The sequence below is a fragment of the Coturnix japonica genome, chromosome 9 (genome assembly GCF_054131305.1).
Source record: "Coturnix japonica strain WE chromosome 9, WE-NBRP24, whole genome shotgun sequence".
Taxonomy (NCBI): Eukaryota; Metazoa; Chordata; class Aves; order Galliformes; family Phasianidae; genus Coturnix; species Coturnix japonica.
Genome location: NC_140671.1, coordinates 5,596,758 through 5,613,801, shown reverse-complemented (window position 1 = coordinate 5,613,801; position 17,044 = coordinate 5,596,758). Strand labels below are relative to the sequence as shown.

At 40.8% G+C, this 17,044-nt stretch overlaps 1 protein-coding gene across 8 annotated transcripts in view; it reads left to right on the top strand.

The window, feature by feature from the left end:
- Window positions 1-17,044, top strand: part of HECTD4 (HECT domain E3 ubiquitin protein ligase 4) — a 60,904-nt gene that overhangs the window by 28,819 nt on the left and 15,041 nt on the right. For 6 of the 8 annotated variants that reach the window (XM_085555803.1, XM_015877752.3, XM_015877754.3 and 3 more), the window contains exons 24-57: window positions 324-487; window positions 821-1,054; window positions 1,278-1,470; window positions 1,625-1,729; window positions 1,814-1,902; window positions 2,368-2,543; window positions 2,794-2,929; window positions 3,077-3,218; window positions 3,325-3,491; window positions 4,058-4,204; window positions 4,506-4,690; window positions 5,065-5,218; window positions 5,501-5,781; window positions 6,037-6,226; window positions 6,539-6,620; window positions 6,964-7,166; window positions 7,348-7,483; window positions 8,158-8,340; window positions 8,563-8,733; window positions 9,131-9,300; window positions 9,729-9,844; window positions 10,507-10,610; window positions 10,868-11,029; window positions 11,145-11,293; window positions 11,500-11,579; window positions 11,696-11,859; window positions 12,414-12,651; window positions 12,944-13,080; window positions 13,258-13,384; window positions 14,014-14,151; window positions 14,272-14,408; window positions 14,573-14,733; window positions 15,226-15,407; window positions 16,825-17,030. In XM_085555803.1, coding sequence (XP_085411929.1) covers window positions 324-487; window positions 821-1,054; window positions 1,278-1,470; window positions 1,625-1,729; window positions 1,814-1,902; window positions 2,368-2,543; window positions 2,794-2,929; window positions 3,077-3,218; window positions 3,325-3,491; window positions 4,058-4,204; window positions 4,506-4,690; window positions 5,065-5,218; window positions 5,501-5,781; window positions 6,037-6,226; window positions 6,539-6,620; window positions 6,964-7,166; window positions 7,348-7,483; window positions 8,158-8,340; window positions 8,563-8,733; window positions 9,131-9,300; window positions 9,729-9,844; window positions 10,507-10,610; window positions 10,868-11,029; window positions 11,145-11,293; window positions 11,500-11,579; window positions 11,696-11,859; window positions 12,414-12,651; window positions 12,944-13,080; window positions 13,258-13,384; window positions 14,014-14,151; window positions 14,272-14,408; window positions 14,573-14,733; window positions 15,226-15,407; window positions 16,825-17,030 — 5,409 coding nt within the window. Of the gene's footprint in view, window positions 1-323; window positions 488-820; window positions 1,055-1,277; window positions 1,471-1,624; window positions 1,730-1,813; window positions 1,903-2,367; window positions 2,544-2,793; window positions 2,930-3,076; window positions 3,219-3,324; window positions 3,492-4,057; window positions 4,205-4,505; window positions 4,691-5,064; window positions 5,219-5,500; window positions 5,782-6,036; window positions 6,227-6,538; window positions 6,621-6,963; window positions 7,167-7,347; window positions 7,484-8,157; window positions 8,341-8,562; window positions 8,734-9,130; window positions 9,301-9,728; window positions 9,845-10,506; window positions 10,611-10,867; window positions 11,030-11,144; window positions 11,294-11,499; window positions 11,580-11,695; window positions 11,860-12,413; window positions 12,652-12,943; window positions 13,081-13,257; window positions 13,385-14,013; window positions 14,152-14,271; window positions 14,409-14,572; window positions 14,734-15,225; window positions 15,408-15,792; window positions 15,879-16,824; window positions 17,031-17,044 lie in introns of those variants that run through there. The other 2 variants (XM_085555804.1, XM_085555805.1) reach the window with 2 other exon arrangements.

Here is a 17,044-nt window from a genome sequence, read left to right as displayed (position 1 = left end):
ATCCATTGCTGCTTATAGATAAGAACTTCTGTACAGAGATGGTTGTAATGATAGTGGTTATAAAGAAGAGTGGGGGGAACTTGAATCCTGCTACTGAGGGGTTAGGATGAGGTCTATGATGAGAGAGAGTCAGGCCAAGGACTGGCTGAACCAAAACCAACTTTGCTGTTTCTTGTTTATTGTTTTGAGTTATTTTAATATATTGCTTTTAATCATTAAAGCATTTTTTTCAGTATATCTCTCCATAAGATATACTATTTTGAAATATGCTGGGGAAGGACTTGGTGGTTGACTGGTGCAACTCCTCACTGTTCCTATTGCAGGAGTCTTCAGAGGACGTGTCGGGAGGTCTGCCCTTCTTAGTTGACCTGGCACTTGGCCTTTCTGTGTTAGCCTGTTCCATGCTTCGGATCTTATACAATGGACCAGAAATTACCAAAGATGAAGAAACCTGCCAAGAGCTTCTAAGATCTAAACTATTACAAAGGTAAACAAGCACAAATTGTATCTGATGTTGTGTTTTCTGAAGGAAGATTTTGTAGTTGTGCTCAAGTCCTGTGTTTAAGGTGTGGTGCAGTTTGTTCAGTGGTTCTGCATTGCTCAAAACTGAGGAAATATTCCATAGAATAGAGATTTTATTTACAGTAAGGAGAGGAGAACTGGGACATGTTTGATATAAGCCACATCTACAGTGTTATGGAATAAAGCTGTGTTGAAGACTTTGTGTTTTCCTCTACTGCTTCTTTCTGAATGAGGAGGGAGAGTTTAAGGAGGGGAAAAAAAAACAGAACCCACATCCTTTTCTTGTTTATGTTTTCAGGTGCCAATGGCAGGTGGAAGCTAATGGTGTCATATCTCCAGCCCTTACACCAAGTCCTTCTCCACTGCCTCTTACTATAGATGAGGACAGAGAATTTACTTATCCTTCTGATGTGCTAGTGCCTCCCATTGGACACTATTTTGACCTGCCTAGGATCAGGCTGCCTCCAGGAATCATGATCAAACTCAGGGAAATTTCTGGACGTGCTCGGCCTCAATTTAGACCCAGCATAAAGTAAGTAGTTATTGCTTTATTTTTCTAACTTGGTTTTTGGTACCAAAGTAAGTAGTTAAAAAAAAACACAAACAAGACTGCCTGCCTGTCAGCTTGGTGGTGTGCATCTGATATGCTGTAAATGCCTGTCTGTGAATGCAGTGTCTAGCAAGCCGTAAATGTGAGTTGTCCAGGTTTGTCTGTTATTCTTGCTTAATCAGCTTGGCTTTACCTCCAACCGTAGGGAAGTGATTCAGCCCGAAGTAATGGAAGAGATGGTAGTTTCATGTGTGATTAAACATTTGAATTTGGTCGATGCACTTCAGTCCCTGATAAACTTCCAGTATCAGGAAGAACATGCTGAAGAATATGATTTACTTTGTAAGATTATGGGAGAGACTTTTAAGAAGCTAAATGCCATGGAGAGACAATTACAGGTACAAAATTATATAAATAAAAGGGATTTTTTGTTTATTTGGGAATAAAGATGTATTAGGAGCATTTTAGAAACTTAAAAATGCAGAAGGTACTTTTTATAGCGCTCTTATATTCCTTAAGAATAGGCCTCTGCAGTATTATTTGTTTCTTTAGAGTGTGGCTGAGCTGGAACAGAAATGGCAGAGTGAGGTCGATGACGCCATGCATGGGAAGCTGGAGAACAATGTTCCCTTCTTCTATGATTATCACTTCAATGAGGTAAAGTGTTGTTGCTGCTGTGTGTGTTCATGCTTCAAACTGCTCTTTCAATACACATTCATCCTTTTCTTTCACTTTGATTAGAGCAAGATGAAAGAACTGGAACTTCTGTGCTCTATGAAAGAAGTTTCTTTTGATGGAAGTGATCTTGAGAATGTGGTCCTGGCACTAAGGTTAGTAAGTTGGGTGCTGAGCACCATTTTAAGTAGTTGCAGAGTTCCTGTGAGTTCTGTAAGAAAGCGCGCGGCACTGAAGTTGCATTTGTGCATAAAATACTTAATGAAGTTGGCCTTCAAATCTCAGTCTACCCTCTGACACTTATTGGCTGCTTTTTCACAACATTATTCAATGTTTTCAAAACAATTACTGAACTTGTTGAAAGGCTTGGAAGCTTAAGGGGAGAAAGCAATCTATGGAAACAGAAGCATTTGAATGAACTTCCAAATGCAAATCCTGTCTAAATATATTAACATTAGTATCTACAGCTGTGAATACTTTTCTAACAAGTTGTCTATTTATTCGTTTTCCCTGCTTTGTAGGCATAAATAATATTGTGCCACTGTCTTTAATATATTTTTCCTTGTGGTGTTTCAGAAGGCATTACAATGTAATCCTGTTTTCCTTTATCATAATCACAGAGAGAAGTTCTTTCAGGAGGTGAATTCACTGATACAGAGGACTTATCATCCCTTAGCAAAAACAAAGGCATTAGTTAAAAGCTTGATGAACAGGGCAGAGCTGTTGCTGCATGTCACTATTGCGGCACAGTCTGGTATCACAAGGAGTATATCTGGAACCCCTGCAGAGACTCCAGGTAAATCTCTCGCTACCAGTATTGCACTTTGTTTCTTATTTTCCTCTGTCTCAAAGATATAATTTATTCTTCTTCTCCTTTTCCCTCAAAACTGAACTGTGTTTACTTTTTCAAACTAAATAAGCTCTTCTGCATGAAATTAGGTTGAGCTTTTGTGTTCTTTGTTGTTGCTATAATGATTTTCAAAAGCAGTTTGTGAATAACCTACTACACCAGGAGTAACGTGCTTTCATATTATGTAATATTGCAGCCTGTAAGTCTGCATCTGAAACAAAAGTGATATCTCATGCGGTGCGCCAGCCCGTCTTCCTTCGCAGTATGTCAGCACCATCTGACTTAGAAATGATCGGTAATGAAGATATTGAGTTTGCTCGATCAAGTCAAAGGTAAATAAGGCTTTATTCAACTAAGCTGCTTTGTGATAGCATGGCTTGTGTTGTTAAAAACATTATAAGCTTTTCAAGCATATCACTTTGCTTATTTAAAATGGTGTTAACTCTGCTCTCACATCTAATGACTGTGTGTTCTCGTAGGCGGCGCCACGTTACCAGCCACAGAAGTAGCTCCTTCACTCTTCTGCAATCACTGACCATTGAGGACAGCAGAGATAAACCTACATACAGTGTCTTACTGGGGCAGCTCTTTGCTTTCATTGGAACTAACCCTGACCAAGCGGTATGACCTTTTAAATCTGCTAAATTGTCATCATATTCTTGAATTCAAACTCTTGTGGTGAGGAGAGGTGCCTTGCTTGTGTCTCATTAACAAACCAATGTCATAGGTATCCAGCAGCAGTTTTCTGCTCGCTGCTCAGACGAGGTGGCGGCGTGGGAACACGAGGAAGCAAGCCTTGGTGCACATGAGAGAGCTGCTGACTGCGGCTGTTCGGGTTGGTGGGGTGACACACCTCGTGGGCCCTGTGACCATGGTACTTCAGGGAGGACCAAGGTTGGTTTGTAGCTCTGAAAATAATATTTTGGCCTCTTTAGAAAATAGCAAATTGCAGACAAATAAATAGCAGCAGACAAGCTGTGAGAAGCATCTCAAAGTTGAGAGATCAGGTTTGCAGAACTAAGCTTGTAACACCTTCTTGTACTGGGCTTTGTAGGATGACAAGGCAGAGACTTCCTATGTGCTTTTATCTGGCAGCAGATTTTGTTTCATTTCATGCTGAGATGATGCCTACAGGTATAGGATATTATCTTGACTGATGCTAAATTCACTTTAATTAGATACTGTTAGTAGATGTAGCTAATACTAATACTAAATTTCATCTAAATTTGGTAAATGTTTCCAGGTGTTTTGTTTGTAATCTGACTTCAGTCATATTTCAGGTAAAACTCCCATAATATGTTGTTTACATATATCTCGTTTAAAAAAATAAAGATTTGCAGTCCATTTCTAAACATTCCTTGGGTAATTCATAATATAGCATAACTTCTGTAAAGCTGTGCTTGGAAGCTTGTTTTATTCAACTTAGAAAACCATTATTTCAAATGTCTTACCACCAACAGAATTGAAGAGCTGACGTGTGGCGGGATGGTGGAACAAGTCCAGGAAGCTTTTGGGGAGACTATGACGTCCGTGGTCTCACTGTGTGCCCGTTACCCCATTGCTTGTGCAAATAGCATTGGCCTGTTATGCACAATACCTTACACAAGGTATGAAATATTTCAAACAGAAAGGGAAGGAAAGGATCTGCACTTGTCCTTATTAGATTTTTGCCTTAAGGGGAAATGTTATATAGTATAAATATGTTCCTCCTTATTAAAAAAAAAGTATCTGAGAATGTTCTGTTTTCTCAGAGGTTTTCTCGGGATTTTATCTGTTGAGGGCAAGGAAGAAATAAAACCGTCTGCAAAATAATTGCTGAGTCAGCAGCAAGTTCTTGGTTCTTTTTGGATCTGTTGACATTAACTGGAACGTTACTTTGGTAAAATCTGAATTTCTCTCCTGATGCAGGAGTGAAGAGAAGTGTTTGGTACGGAGTGGCCTGGTACAGCTTATGGACAGGCTCTGCAGCTTAAGCAGCCAGACAGAATCCAGTTCAAATGAAAAACAGACCAAGAAGCAGAAGGTGGCCACCATGGCTTGGGCTGCCTTTCAGGTGTTGGCCAATCGCTGTGTTGAATGGGAGAAAGAAGAAGGTAGGAATGCTGCCAACTGCACAGTAAAGCACACAACAGAAGTACGAGTGTGAGAAGTGGTGTAAATGTGGCTTTAAAAGATAGTGTTCTCTCACTGCTGACCTAACGGCATTTGTGTTCCTTATACAAAGGATACAAAATAAGTTGCTTTTCTTGTTGGTGTTCCCTGGGCTTTTGTGGTGTGTTTTTTGTTACTTCTGCAGTCTGAGGGCTCTTTAGTGTTCTCATTTGTTTGGGTGTAATGGTTTATGTCTAAGTGTGCTGTAAGCCAAACAAAAACGTGTTACTGTATTCAATGTACAGGGAAGGAACTTGTAGTTCTGTACATTTGTTTTTGTTGTTTATAACTTTGTGTTTTTGCGTTGCTGTTAAAGGTGGTTCAACAGAAGCTGTTCACTCTGGTCTGGCTCGTCAGGTCTCCAGCCTTCTTACCAATCACCTTGCAAGAGCCACAGAATGTTGTGGTAATCAAGCCGCAGGGAATGATGCACTTCAAGATGTCCTCAGCCTTCTTAATGACCTGTCAAGGTATTAGGCCTTTGTTTGTGGAATCATTTTTTTTCTATGTGTGAAAGCAGGTGGGTGTTCTTTTCCTCTAGCTGATTTTGACATAACAAAGGTCAGGTAACTTCCAAACACTGTATGAACTCAGTCTTATTTGGACGTAGTTTCTAAACAGTGCTATCAAGAGTTAAGATTGTAGTCTTTTCAGATGGATTTTTTTAACTGTCTTTTATTAAATTTGTTTTATTTCAAGATCCTAATCAAGTATTCTTTTTTAACAGCAGCTCTTTTTTTCCCCATTTTCAGGAGTCACATAGGTAAAGCCATCCTGAGCCAGCCAGCCTGTGTGTCCAAACTCCTGTCACTTCTCTTGGATCAGCGTCCCTCTCCAAAGCTGGTTCTTATAATCCTTCAGTTGTGCCGTGCTGCTCTGCCTCTCATGAGTGTTGAAGACTGTGGAAATGTAGAACTGCCACCTTGGAGTTACTCTGTGCCCTCCCTGAACAGTGAGCAAGATGATCCCAGTGACCCAGCCTCCAAGATTGCATCTCTGCTCTTAGCGAAGCTGGCAGATTATGTAGTACCAGGTACCACCAACTTTTGGTGTCATGCTAATCTGAGAGATTGCTAAGCAAGTCTGGTGGGAGGCTTGAGTAGGAAAAGGAACGTGATACGTTGGGGTTCAAAGATGGGGGTATTTCTGTCACACTCCCTTGTGTCACAGTAACATTTTAGATGGATCTTAGGAATTTTCAGCATTAGTTTTGGGGCCAAGAAAGTTTGTTGATGACTCTCATACTGTCTCCCTCCTTACTTATTTGTTTATTCCTTATCACTTCAAGGATGCCAGACGGTTCTTTCTCCAACTGCATCTGAACCAGATACTGCTTTAGCAAAAAGCAGCCCTAAGAATTCTATAAAAGGTGATAAAGACCCTGGAGAAGAAAGCGAGGCAGTGGATGGCAAACTTTCTATTTTCATCCATAAACGGGAAGACCAGTCATCTCATGAAGTGCTTCAGCCATTACTGAGGTAATCTTCATTCATTCATCTGGAATTAACAATCAATTCCTTTTTTTTCTTAAGTCCTTAAGCTTTACAGATGTAGAAGAATGTGTCTAGACATATAGGACAGGGTGGGAAAGCAAGATGTCTTCCCAGTATGTTGTATTTCCTGACAATCCTTAATTATCAAGTATTTCTGTTACTGTTGAGCAGTTCTGTTACATAATGATTTAGAATCATTTGAGGATAAGCATAATTGGTTAAATTAGTCTGTATAGTTCAGATGCTTTTTTCCACCAAAGCAAGTAAAGTTAATGTGTTCCATTTTCACTCTAACAGTAGCTCAGAAGGTCGCCCATTCCGACTGGGAACTGGAGCCAACATGGAGAAGGTGGTGAAAATGGATCGTGACATGACTAAAGTAAGAAAAGAAATGGAGAATTATTGAACTGGTGATCAGTTGGAGTTCTTTGTTTTGGATGATGTTAAATTTTGGTTTTGTTTGCTTTTTTTTTAGGCTTTTTTTCGGTCAGCAAAGAGGAATGTGTGTTAAGCTAAGACTAGAATTTCTAAAAGCACTCAATCCACGTTGGTCTCTAATCTTTGTAGATAAGTTAAACACTCTCATGACTGGTATTATACACGCAGAAGGATGTTTTGATGTGTTCGCAGTACCTTTATGCAGAGGGAGGAGAGTGAAACACCAATATAGAATAATGAAATAGGGCTAACGTTAGTATTTCTCTTCTCACAACTATTTTCAGAGTGGCTGCTGTGAAGTTATCACAGAAGAAGCTTCTGCAGCTCTTCGCAAGGCAACTAAGTGGGCTCAGTCTGGTCTGATAGTTAGTGTTGGGCCACCCATAGAAACTGTCAATCCAGAAGCAACCAGTGGGATGTCCACTGGGGACAAAAAGAAAACTGCACAGACGTCTATTTGCAGAGAGAGAAATTCTGAGCTTGCCAGGTAGGTCACTTCAGTTCTATACTTAGTAGGTGTTCTACTTTTCTATAGATCAGTTCTTGTAGTGCTCTAGAAAATCTCTTGGACATTGATAAGCTTCCTGCCTTTCTACTGCATATTGCTCTGACAGCTAAAGGTTCTTTCCTTCTCTTGTTTTGCATGTTGTTCCCTTTGCTGTGTGAAGGACTGACCCTGTAAGGCCATTCATCAGTGGTCATGTTGCAAACAGCATGGCAGCAGAAGTTATTGCTTTGCTGCATAGCTTGTTGATGGCACCAGAATCAAATGCAGCTCAAATATGGACAACAACTGCTGAGAAAGTAAGTGAACAGAAGATCAGTTATGAAATTGTAATGAAACGTATTTAGTAGTCAAGAGGATTTAATGATGTTTTCCTGAGCTACTCCCTTCCAATGTACCACTTGTAACACTTTTAAGAAGGATGTGTGGTTGCTTGGCGGCTTCCCTTTCCAGTCGTCTGTCTATCCCACCTAAGATGTCAGATATATAGTATAAAATTATCCAGTTGCGAAGAATATATTGTTACTTGTCGGCACCAGCAGCTCTGGTAAAGAAGTGTTTGCATAGGTCTGGTTACCTTGCTTTTGCTGGGCAGTCATTCTACCTTTGCTGTTCAGTCCTTTTGGCTGTGACCTCTGAAGGTCTCAAGTGTTGGTTGGAAAGTACACAGCACGTTGCTTTTCTGTTCCTCCAAAAGCAGTAACACCTAATCTATTGCTTAGGCTGAATCCTCCAGCAAAAACTTTTTGCTGAATTTGTATGTATATCTCTGTGATTCTGCAAGATATTAGGGAATCAAGCTGGCTTTGATGGTATTCACACTTCAGAGGGTTTAGAATTTTGGAGTTACATAATTCGCTTTGAGAACAGAAATAATTCATCTGAGACTGTGTGGGCTGGAGGCTTGGGGTGTTGGGTTTTGTTTGAATTCTGCTTTGAAGTCATTATCTGGTATTTCTGCCTCTGTCTCCAGGTTCTGTCTCGGGCTCTGATGTACATTCCGCAACTTGGGAAATATGCAGAGAGTATTTTGGAGAATGGAAGTAGCAGTGGAAGGAAGCTTGCTAAGCTTCAAAGAATTGCTCGACAGGCAGTAGCTGCTCTTTGTGCTCTGGGCGGCTTTAAGGAGACAATTAAAATCGGTTCTGAAGTTCAGGTAATCTGCTGCCTTTCACACCTTGTACCGTTAGATGACAGTTGATGCTTTTTGACCATGCTTTGACTGCTTTGGCATAGCTGCAAAGCAGCGTGAAAATGTGAGGCTGTTTCAGTAACACTTGTGGAGGCTGCAGTTGCGTGTTGAGTCTGTGACGTGTTGAACACTTGATGTTTTGTGTTTGTGAAACCTGAAATTTATGCCTGTCTTCTTTGGTTGTAGGTTTTAGGTAAAGGAATAGCAGGAAGCATTGGAGTTGTGGCATCTATTAATGAACAAGAAGGTATAGCAACGGTCAAATTCCCACCTGCCACTATAGACAGTAGAAAGACCTCACAAGCATCAGACACTTTAACTATTCCGTTATCTAGGCTCTGTGTCCCAAGATCTGAGGTACGGTAGCTCATTAACGTAGTATTAAGTATGATATCTGTTGTGGTTTTTCTTCACAGAAAAATTCTTCAGAATACAGGCAATTAATCTGAAGCACGTGAAAAGTCTGTTTCATCTTTGATTAAAGCCGTTATGCTGAAGTTTTGCCGCATTTTAAACGTCTTGTAACAATGTCTGTATTTAAGTTCTCCTTGAAGTAATGTGAATGTTCATTTTTTGGTGCTTGAAGATGTTCCTTTGCATACTGCGGTGGGGTTTCTTTTCCTTTGTTGGCTGGGGTTTGGTGCTGGTTTTGTGATAGTACAAAATGAGAATTAACTCCAGGTAATAAAACGCCCTCGTTTCATAGAAACTAACTACTTGAATTTAACTTTTTACCGTGCCCCCCCACCATCAGGCATTGCCTCTTCATAAACTGTCCATTACTGAGAAGGTAGTACAGGCAGTCCAGTCCATGTTGCTTCCTCAGGAGGGAAGTCTATCTATTCACACCTCACTTCCTGCAACAGGAGATGGCTCAACTCCAGTAATGGCAGTGGTCCGGCTCCTTGCTGAAATAAGAACCAGGTGAGCTGTTGTTTCTGTGCTGCACTCCAGCCTGTTTTGATGCCATGTAAAGAAAAGTTCAAGTGAATTGCGTGGGTTCTTGTATTTCTTCTTCTAATGGTATTGACATTACAGCAAGGGGCAATGCAAAAATTCCTGTTTGCTTCCTTAATTACATGTAGTGCTTGGACATTGTTAATAGTACCAGAAATGAAGTGCCCCTGTTAATACTGGCAGTGCACTGAGCAAATACTTTCCTTCAGCTGTACACTAGGAGGGGAGGGGGGAGGTCATCGCTGTGAAAGTTCCAGTGGATAGCTAAAAAGGCAAAGAAATAGAATAAACATTCTGTCTTTTAAAAGTAGTCCAGAGTTAAATAGAGGTAAAGACAGTGATTAACTCAGTGGATGGTTTTGTAACACATAAAACATACTGTTTTTCCATTAAAGAGCATGCCTGGTGATGGCTCAGCTGTTAGAAGACAGTTCATTCTGTGAAGAATTCATTCAACAGTGCCCAGCTGCTGTAGAGGTTCTTAATTTGGTAGCACAGGAATGCAGCCCTGGTAGGTACACAGCACGTCCTTGCAGCTTTGTAACCACATTCAGTTCAGAGACTTCAACAACTTCTGTAATCTTTTCAATGTTTTGTCTTCTAGCTTCTTAGTTTACGAAAGCTACCGCAGTACTGTATGTCTTGTCATAGTTGTAGAGCTGTTGTAGAAGTAATGTATGAGCTAATAATCAGACTAAACCATTCAGATGTTGGTATGAAGTTCAAGTATGATGACACTGTGTCAGAAGACACAAATGCTTGGATTAGCTTTCTGGTACACCCTGAGACTTCACTGCTCTTGGCTCTGTTATAAGTTGCTCTGTATTTGATATTATCATTGTGTTTCCCATTTGTGGTCACCTTTCTGCTTTTCACAGTGGTTACCTACGTTCCCTGTTTAGCTTTTGATTTCCTTCCCTTTCGTTTGAGGATAAGCAGTGAGCCCAGCACAAGTCCTAGTTCAAGGGCAAGTTTAGGAACATGTCAGAGCCTCTTAGTAGAGAAGTGGTTGAGGCAGAGGATGTTGGGGTGGGAGCCGAGCAGATGATTACATACCTTAAAATGTAAATGGCATATTTGTTTCTATTACAGTTATATTAAAAAAGAGTTGTTGGATTCATAGTAAGTAGATCTGCTTGGAACCTCATGACTTGGCGTGGTTTCTTGTTACAGGAGAGAGGCTCACTGTTGTAGAAATGCAGTGTGAAAGATTAAGGATGTTGTATCGTGACTGTGCTCGACCCCCACCTCCTCCACTCCAGGCAGACAGAAGACAGGTGAGCACAGAAGCAGAGCTGGACAGTCCGCCCCTCACAGATGAGTGAGGGAGCGCAGGAGCTCTGCCTGTGGTGTTGGAGCCAAGCTGGTTGGATTATTAGAAATGCTTTATTCCATATGCGTTCGTGTACTGGGACATGGTGTCTTGTGACTGTAGTTACAGTAGTTGTATGTGCTGTATTTATGTGCCTTTCATAAAAGAATGTATTAATGGATGACTTCAATGGCAATTGGAGTAATCTGTTCCTGTCTACAGCCCAAAGAAATCACTTGGAGCCCATCAAGAGTGTTTCCCCCGGTACGAGCATGCATGTTTTCATCACACCTTGCTGCTGTGACCTTTCTGGCTGATCCAAGTGCAGGTGGGGGACTTCCTCGGGGCACATTCATTTATGCCACTTCTCCAGTTCCTGTGCAGGTAAGAATTCACAGCCATACAACAGCTTCTTTTATTTAATATTTAGTAATACATGAAAAGTAACATTTTTCTTTTTACCTCTAGCTTGTAAAATAACTTTTTTCCTTATTTCTAGGCACCGTCGTTCTACTGGGAAATTGAAATAGTTTCCTATGGAGATACAGATGATGACACTGGTCCAATAGTTTCATTTGGATTTGCTACAGAGGCAGAAAAACGGGATGGAGCTTGGACAAACCCAGTGGGCACCTGCCTTTTTCATAAGTATGTTGGAGATGCACCTCAAAAATCGTTCTTGCTCACTACACTTATGTGCTCCTTAGAGGCAGTGTCAGAATCTCACTGTGACAGGCAGCAGATACGTTTAAAACTTTGCCTGTACTGTAGCTGTGTAGACTTTGGTTGCTGTCGAGTTGTAATCGTTTCTGAGCTCCTCTTCATTTACTACTTCTTCTTGTGTTAATTCTTAGCAATGGGCGAGCAGTGCATTACAATGGCTCCAGCTTATTACAGTGGAAGAGTGTTCGACTGGACGTGACTCTTTCTCCTGGTATGTAAGAGCACAGCTAATGAGTTTAACTGGTATATGAAAAACATTCCTTAAATGTAAGGGAAACTGTAGATGAGGAAAGAGAGAAATCCATGCTGTTCTTTTGATGATGATAGGTGACGTAGCTGGAATTGGATGGGAAAGAGCAGAAGGAACTCCACCCCCACCAGGGCAGCCTGCTAAAGGCAGAGTTTATTTTACTTATTGCGGGCAGCGACTTGGGCCGTACCTGGAAGATGTCTCTGGTGGAATGTGGCCAATTGTTCACATACAGAAGAAGGCAAGTTCTTAACATAAGTATCTTGTTTGATATATGTATCGTTTTGATAATCAAGTTGAGGTAAGGCCCAAAATGCTGAAAGTATAATACCCTTTCACAAGTATTAGGTAAAGCCAGCTCAACCCATTCTACGTAATATTTCTAACTATAAAGCAGTAGAGTGATGGTTTTTATCTTTATTGTACTACTTTGAGGTCTCATTTTCTTCCCAGTGTGCATTTTTGTGTTGTTACAGTTTGGAACTTCCTCCCCTAAGAACATTAAACGTGCAGCTAGCTTGATGGCGCTGCATTGCTCTGTGCTAACAGCCCTTTTATTATTACTCTTTCCCAGTAGTGACCTTGCCACAGAGTGTACTAGCTAAGTATGCATGACTTCAGTCTAGGGAGAGGTGGGGAAAAAAAAAGGAAGTTCAAAGTTTGTGGTCGACAGCTTAATACTTTCCCAGCTGCGTGCAGTTTTATAGCCTGTAATGCTGGGAGAGCTGTATGGTAAAGAGGAGAACCTCGAAAACCCACAGGTCATCTGAATTCTTTATCTGTACTCTGTTCCAGAACACGAAAGTCCGTGCTAATTTTGGATCCCGCCAATTTGCCTATGCTGAAGGCCAAGCTCACAGGAATGCTGCTGATCTGTGTATCGACCTAGCTGAAGAAATAAGTGCCAACTTTGAGGCGTTGCCATTTGCTATGGCTTCTGATAGCGACAATGATGCTGGCACCAGCATAGCTTCTGATCCTGGGACCCACGGACCGCCCTGTAGGATTGCTGCTGTTGCTACGGCTCAACAACGTAAAGTGATAGTTAACGTTCTTTTAAAAAGCTCTGACAGGAAAATTGCAATCAATTAAATAGGGACTGAAGCACATTCTGACTGCATTTTGTAGATGCTGCCTATTTAGGTAAAGCAGCACGGTAATTATCGGCAAATGTGTGCGTATTTCCTTTAAGGCAAGGCCATTAAAAGTAATAACTTAGATTGGTCTTCCTTTCTACAGATGCCATATATCTCAAAACCTCACTGAGCAGTTCTGTGTGCCTGCTGGCATGTTGTGGTCTCAAGATTTTTGTATGTGTTTTGCAGAATACGACAGTGACACGTCTTGTCACTATAAAATGGAACTGAGCTATGAGAACTTCATCACATCAGGGCCTGATCCTCATCCCCCTCCAATTGCAGATGATGAAAGTGATGATGATGACGATGATGATATTCCCAGGGTGAGCAACGTGGCAAGCACTGCTTGCTATCGCTTGGAGTCTAAATATGGATCTTGTAAATCAGATTCTTCAGTTTCTTGCTATGAAGCCATTTTTTCTGCTTTCTTAGGGAAAGTAGACTTGATGTTAGTAACTTTTCTTCCTTCTTGTTACTCTAAATGTTCCTCTTCTTTGCAGGAGGACCACTATGCCCTGCTGGTTAAAGCCTGGGAAACAAAAGTTTTCCCTACAATTAGAAGAAGATTCCGTAATGAGGCTGAGAGGAAATCTGGGCTGGATCAAATTAAAGGAGCCTTACAGTTAGGTACGGCTGTGTTTCATTCCATGCAGTTGTTTTTATCTTCACCGTTACTGCACATCATAACATCTGTGTTTTGTTTGTCTTACTGTATTTAGGGTTGGAAACTAAATGTTTTCACTTGCTGTTTTTGCCAAGAGCTTAGAATTTGTTTTGATTTTAACCTGCTTAACCTTTTTACCTTTGTTTTGAGGTTATGATTTTAATCTTGTTAACCTTTTAACCTGAATTGATTATTTTGAACAAGGAAAATAGTTTTAGAAACTGTGGAAGAATCTGTTGTACTGCCCTGAAGTTGTATATGGATATGGAAATACTTTGGAATAACGGCTTGGGAAGGAATTATCTACATGCAAAACTTTAAAAGAATTTTAGTAGGAGAAAATTTGTAAGTGAAAACAGTTCTGCCAATATGGCATAACTGTGGGGAAGTCACAGCAGGAGCAAAGTGAGGAGCCAGAGCTCTGACCAGGAAAGCTCTGCCCCTCATCCATTGCATGTACTGAAAGAATTGTCCAAGTAATTAGATATCTCATCTACCTATGATGTTAATGAGAACAGTAATTCTTAGCCCATCGAGAGTATTTATTTCAAGCGGATGGGGAGATTAACCAGCATTCCTTTCTATCTGCCAGGAATGGTTGATATAGCACGGCAAACTGTAGAATTCCTGTATGAGGAAAACGGTGGCATCCCAAGAGACCTCTACCTTCCTACCATTGAGGATATCAAAGATGAAGCAAACAAGTTTACAATCGATAAAGTACGAAAAGGTAAATTCAGCAGGAGAGTAAATGAAGCAATAAGAAGCCAAGGGGCTCTGGTGCCGGGGGTGTCCTGTGTAATTTGTGAGTCTCAGGAAGATGCTGAGCCCTGTGTTATTTTCTGCCCAGGTCTCACAGTTGTGACTCGCTCTCCTGACAGTAACAACGTTACCAGCAGTGCTGTTGGAACAGCTTTACCCAAGTTTGCGATTCGGGGAATGCTGAAGACCTTTGGTCTTCATGGTGTTGTCCTGGATGTTGATTCAGTGAGTAAAGATGCATGGGAAGGGTATTGAACATGTCAGCACTTACACGTCTGTGATTAAGTGTATTGAAGTGCTTACAATACTGTTTTGGTGCTCTTTTTTGAAGAGGAAAAAAAAAAAGCACGTTGTTTCTGTGTTTTACAGTGGTGTTTTTGTTGTTGCAGGTGAATGAATTGGTACAAGTAGAAACCTACCTCAGAAGTGAGGGAGTTCTGGTAAGATACTGGTATCCTATTGACATGTTAGAAAGGCCACCTGCTGGTTATAGGAGGACTGCAACAAATGGATTGGTTACCCTGGACAATACCAATATCCAAATTCACAGGTAAAATAAATAGAAACACAATAGAGTCAGATAATACAGAAGTTTTCTAATCTACAACATTACTACGTGTGGGTTTTGAGAGGAAAGACGCACTTAAACTCACAAAGTGTTTTGTCTGATGTCTGTGAGGACAGGATCTCATCTCTTAAAGCAGTTGGGATTCTTGGTATTTTTTATAAGTATTTTTCTCCCTAAGGTTTTAAAGGCACGAAGTGGTAAAGGACCTCAATGATCGTGTTTTTTAAACATCAGTAACATGCAGTTGGTTTTACACAACCTGGGCTCAAGAATTCTGGACTTGCTTTATGGAACTTCTAATTCAAAAGCCTTAATTTGGTACCAGAATTAGGAGTGCTGACTGAGATAGATTTGGATGTACTCCAACCATTAATGAGAATAGGCTGCATTTGGATTCAGAGGCAGCTTACTGGATATGACTTGTGTGTTAAGGATGTTGAAGCAATCAAATGTTTTGATGTTTGTGTTCTCTAGAGAGCTTTTGAGAAGTGAAGCTGCACTGGCCAAGCTGTATTGCCGCATGGCTCTCCTCAATATCTTTGCCCCCAAATCTCCACATATGTTTACCCGTCTGTTCCATATCCCTGCTATCCGCGATATCACTCTGGAGCACCTGCAGTTGTTATCCAACCAACTTCTTGCACCACCTCTTCCTGGTAAACACTGATTTTTATTACAGCAGTTTCTTTGGTATGGTAGTTTTCTGTGGCCAAAAGAAATCTGAAGAGTTTGGCACTTAGTAATTGTTAATTATAGTATTTGAACAGATGTTTCAATGGACTCTTTGATGTAATTACCTTTAATGATATGATACTGAAGTTAAACTCTTGCTAATGATTGAATTTATGTGTGATTGAGGAAATTCAGAGATTCTCCTGAGATTCTGTTCAGTGCTTCTGTCCCTTTGTTGCCATTGGCCCTCTGTTGAGGGGAGTGGGGTGGAGGGGTTTGGGAAATATCTGTATGGGATACCTGTAAGGAAACTAAATGCCAGTTGGGTCTCACAGTTCTCAAAACTCAACTATTCTTCATTTCACAAAGTGGTTTGTCCTTTTCCTACTGGAATCACAGATCTGATTAGAGAATGTATGTGCTGAATCATGGAAAAGGATCTTGGGCTAATTCAAGTGAGTGTTAATAAAGGCGATTATTGTGACAAAGCTCTTCTGCATGCAAAGAGAAATGTAATGTGGCTGAGGCATAAGGAAGAAAGAGAAAATGCTAAGCATAGGCTATTAATAATAGAAAGTAAATAGCTGCCATTGGAGAGTGCACTTAACTCCTTCCTTCATGACTCTGAAACTTGGCTACCTCTAACAGATGCTGCGTTATAACAGAGCCTTTTGCAGAGTACAGCATTACTTTGCATGGCTTTGAGAATAAGTTAACAAGCTTTTCTTTTTCCCTTTTGTTTTTTTTTTTTTTTTTTAGTTGAAAAGTAGTTCTAATTCAGATTGTGCTAATATATGCAACTTCCAGACTGGGATTTGGGTGAATTGCCCACTCCTTTGTGCACTGCATTTTGATATATATATTTTTTATTAGCTTCAGAGTGACAACCATGAGATTTTGGCTTGATACTCACTCAAAGCCACTCGGAAGCTGTCTTGTCTGTATATGGGGACAGCTTGAGGACAGATAAAGCTGCCTTCACCTCATCTAGATTGAGTATGGAAGAAAGCTGATCATTTGTCTTCGCTGTATTTATGCAGTAAATGAAGATGGTCTGTTTTCACATGTGGAACAAAACAAAGCAGCTGTGAACTCTGACAGCTCAGCAGATGTCTGACAGGCCTCCCTAAGGGTGGCTTTAAGGCAGATGCAGAATACAGCTGGCATTTAGAGGGCTATCCCATCTGGAACCAACTATGTTAGGAAGCAGGTTTGGTCTTGGAAGGATTCTTTCTACTGCTGACCCTTGGGAAGAGGATTGCACTTGCTCAGGAATGAAAGTAACAGCTTGTAATGTTCAAGTATTTAAGAACTTCTTTTTCCATTGCCTATTTCACAGGCTGCATAAAATGTTTGCACAAAAATTTTATCTCCAAATTTGTTCTGTTTTGCTTATTACAGATGGAACAATCAGTTCAAGTTCCATTCTTTTGGCCCAGTCACTGCAGCACTGCATCCATGCCCAGAACTGCGCTGCCACAGACCTCTTCTACCAGGGCAATTCACAAGCCATCAGAGAGTGGCTTACTGTTGCCATCACTCGGACACTGCATCAAGGAGAGGAGAGCCTATTAGACCTCACTAAACAGATCTGCTCTTTTTTGCAGGTAAAATATTTAGC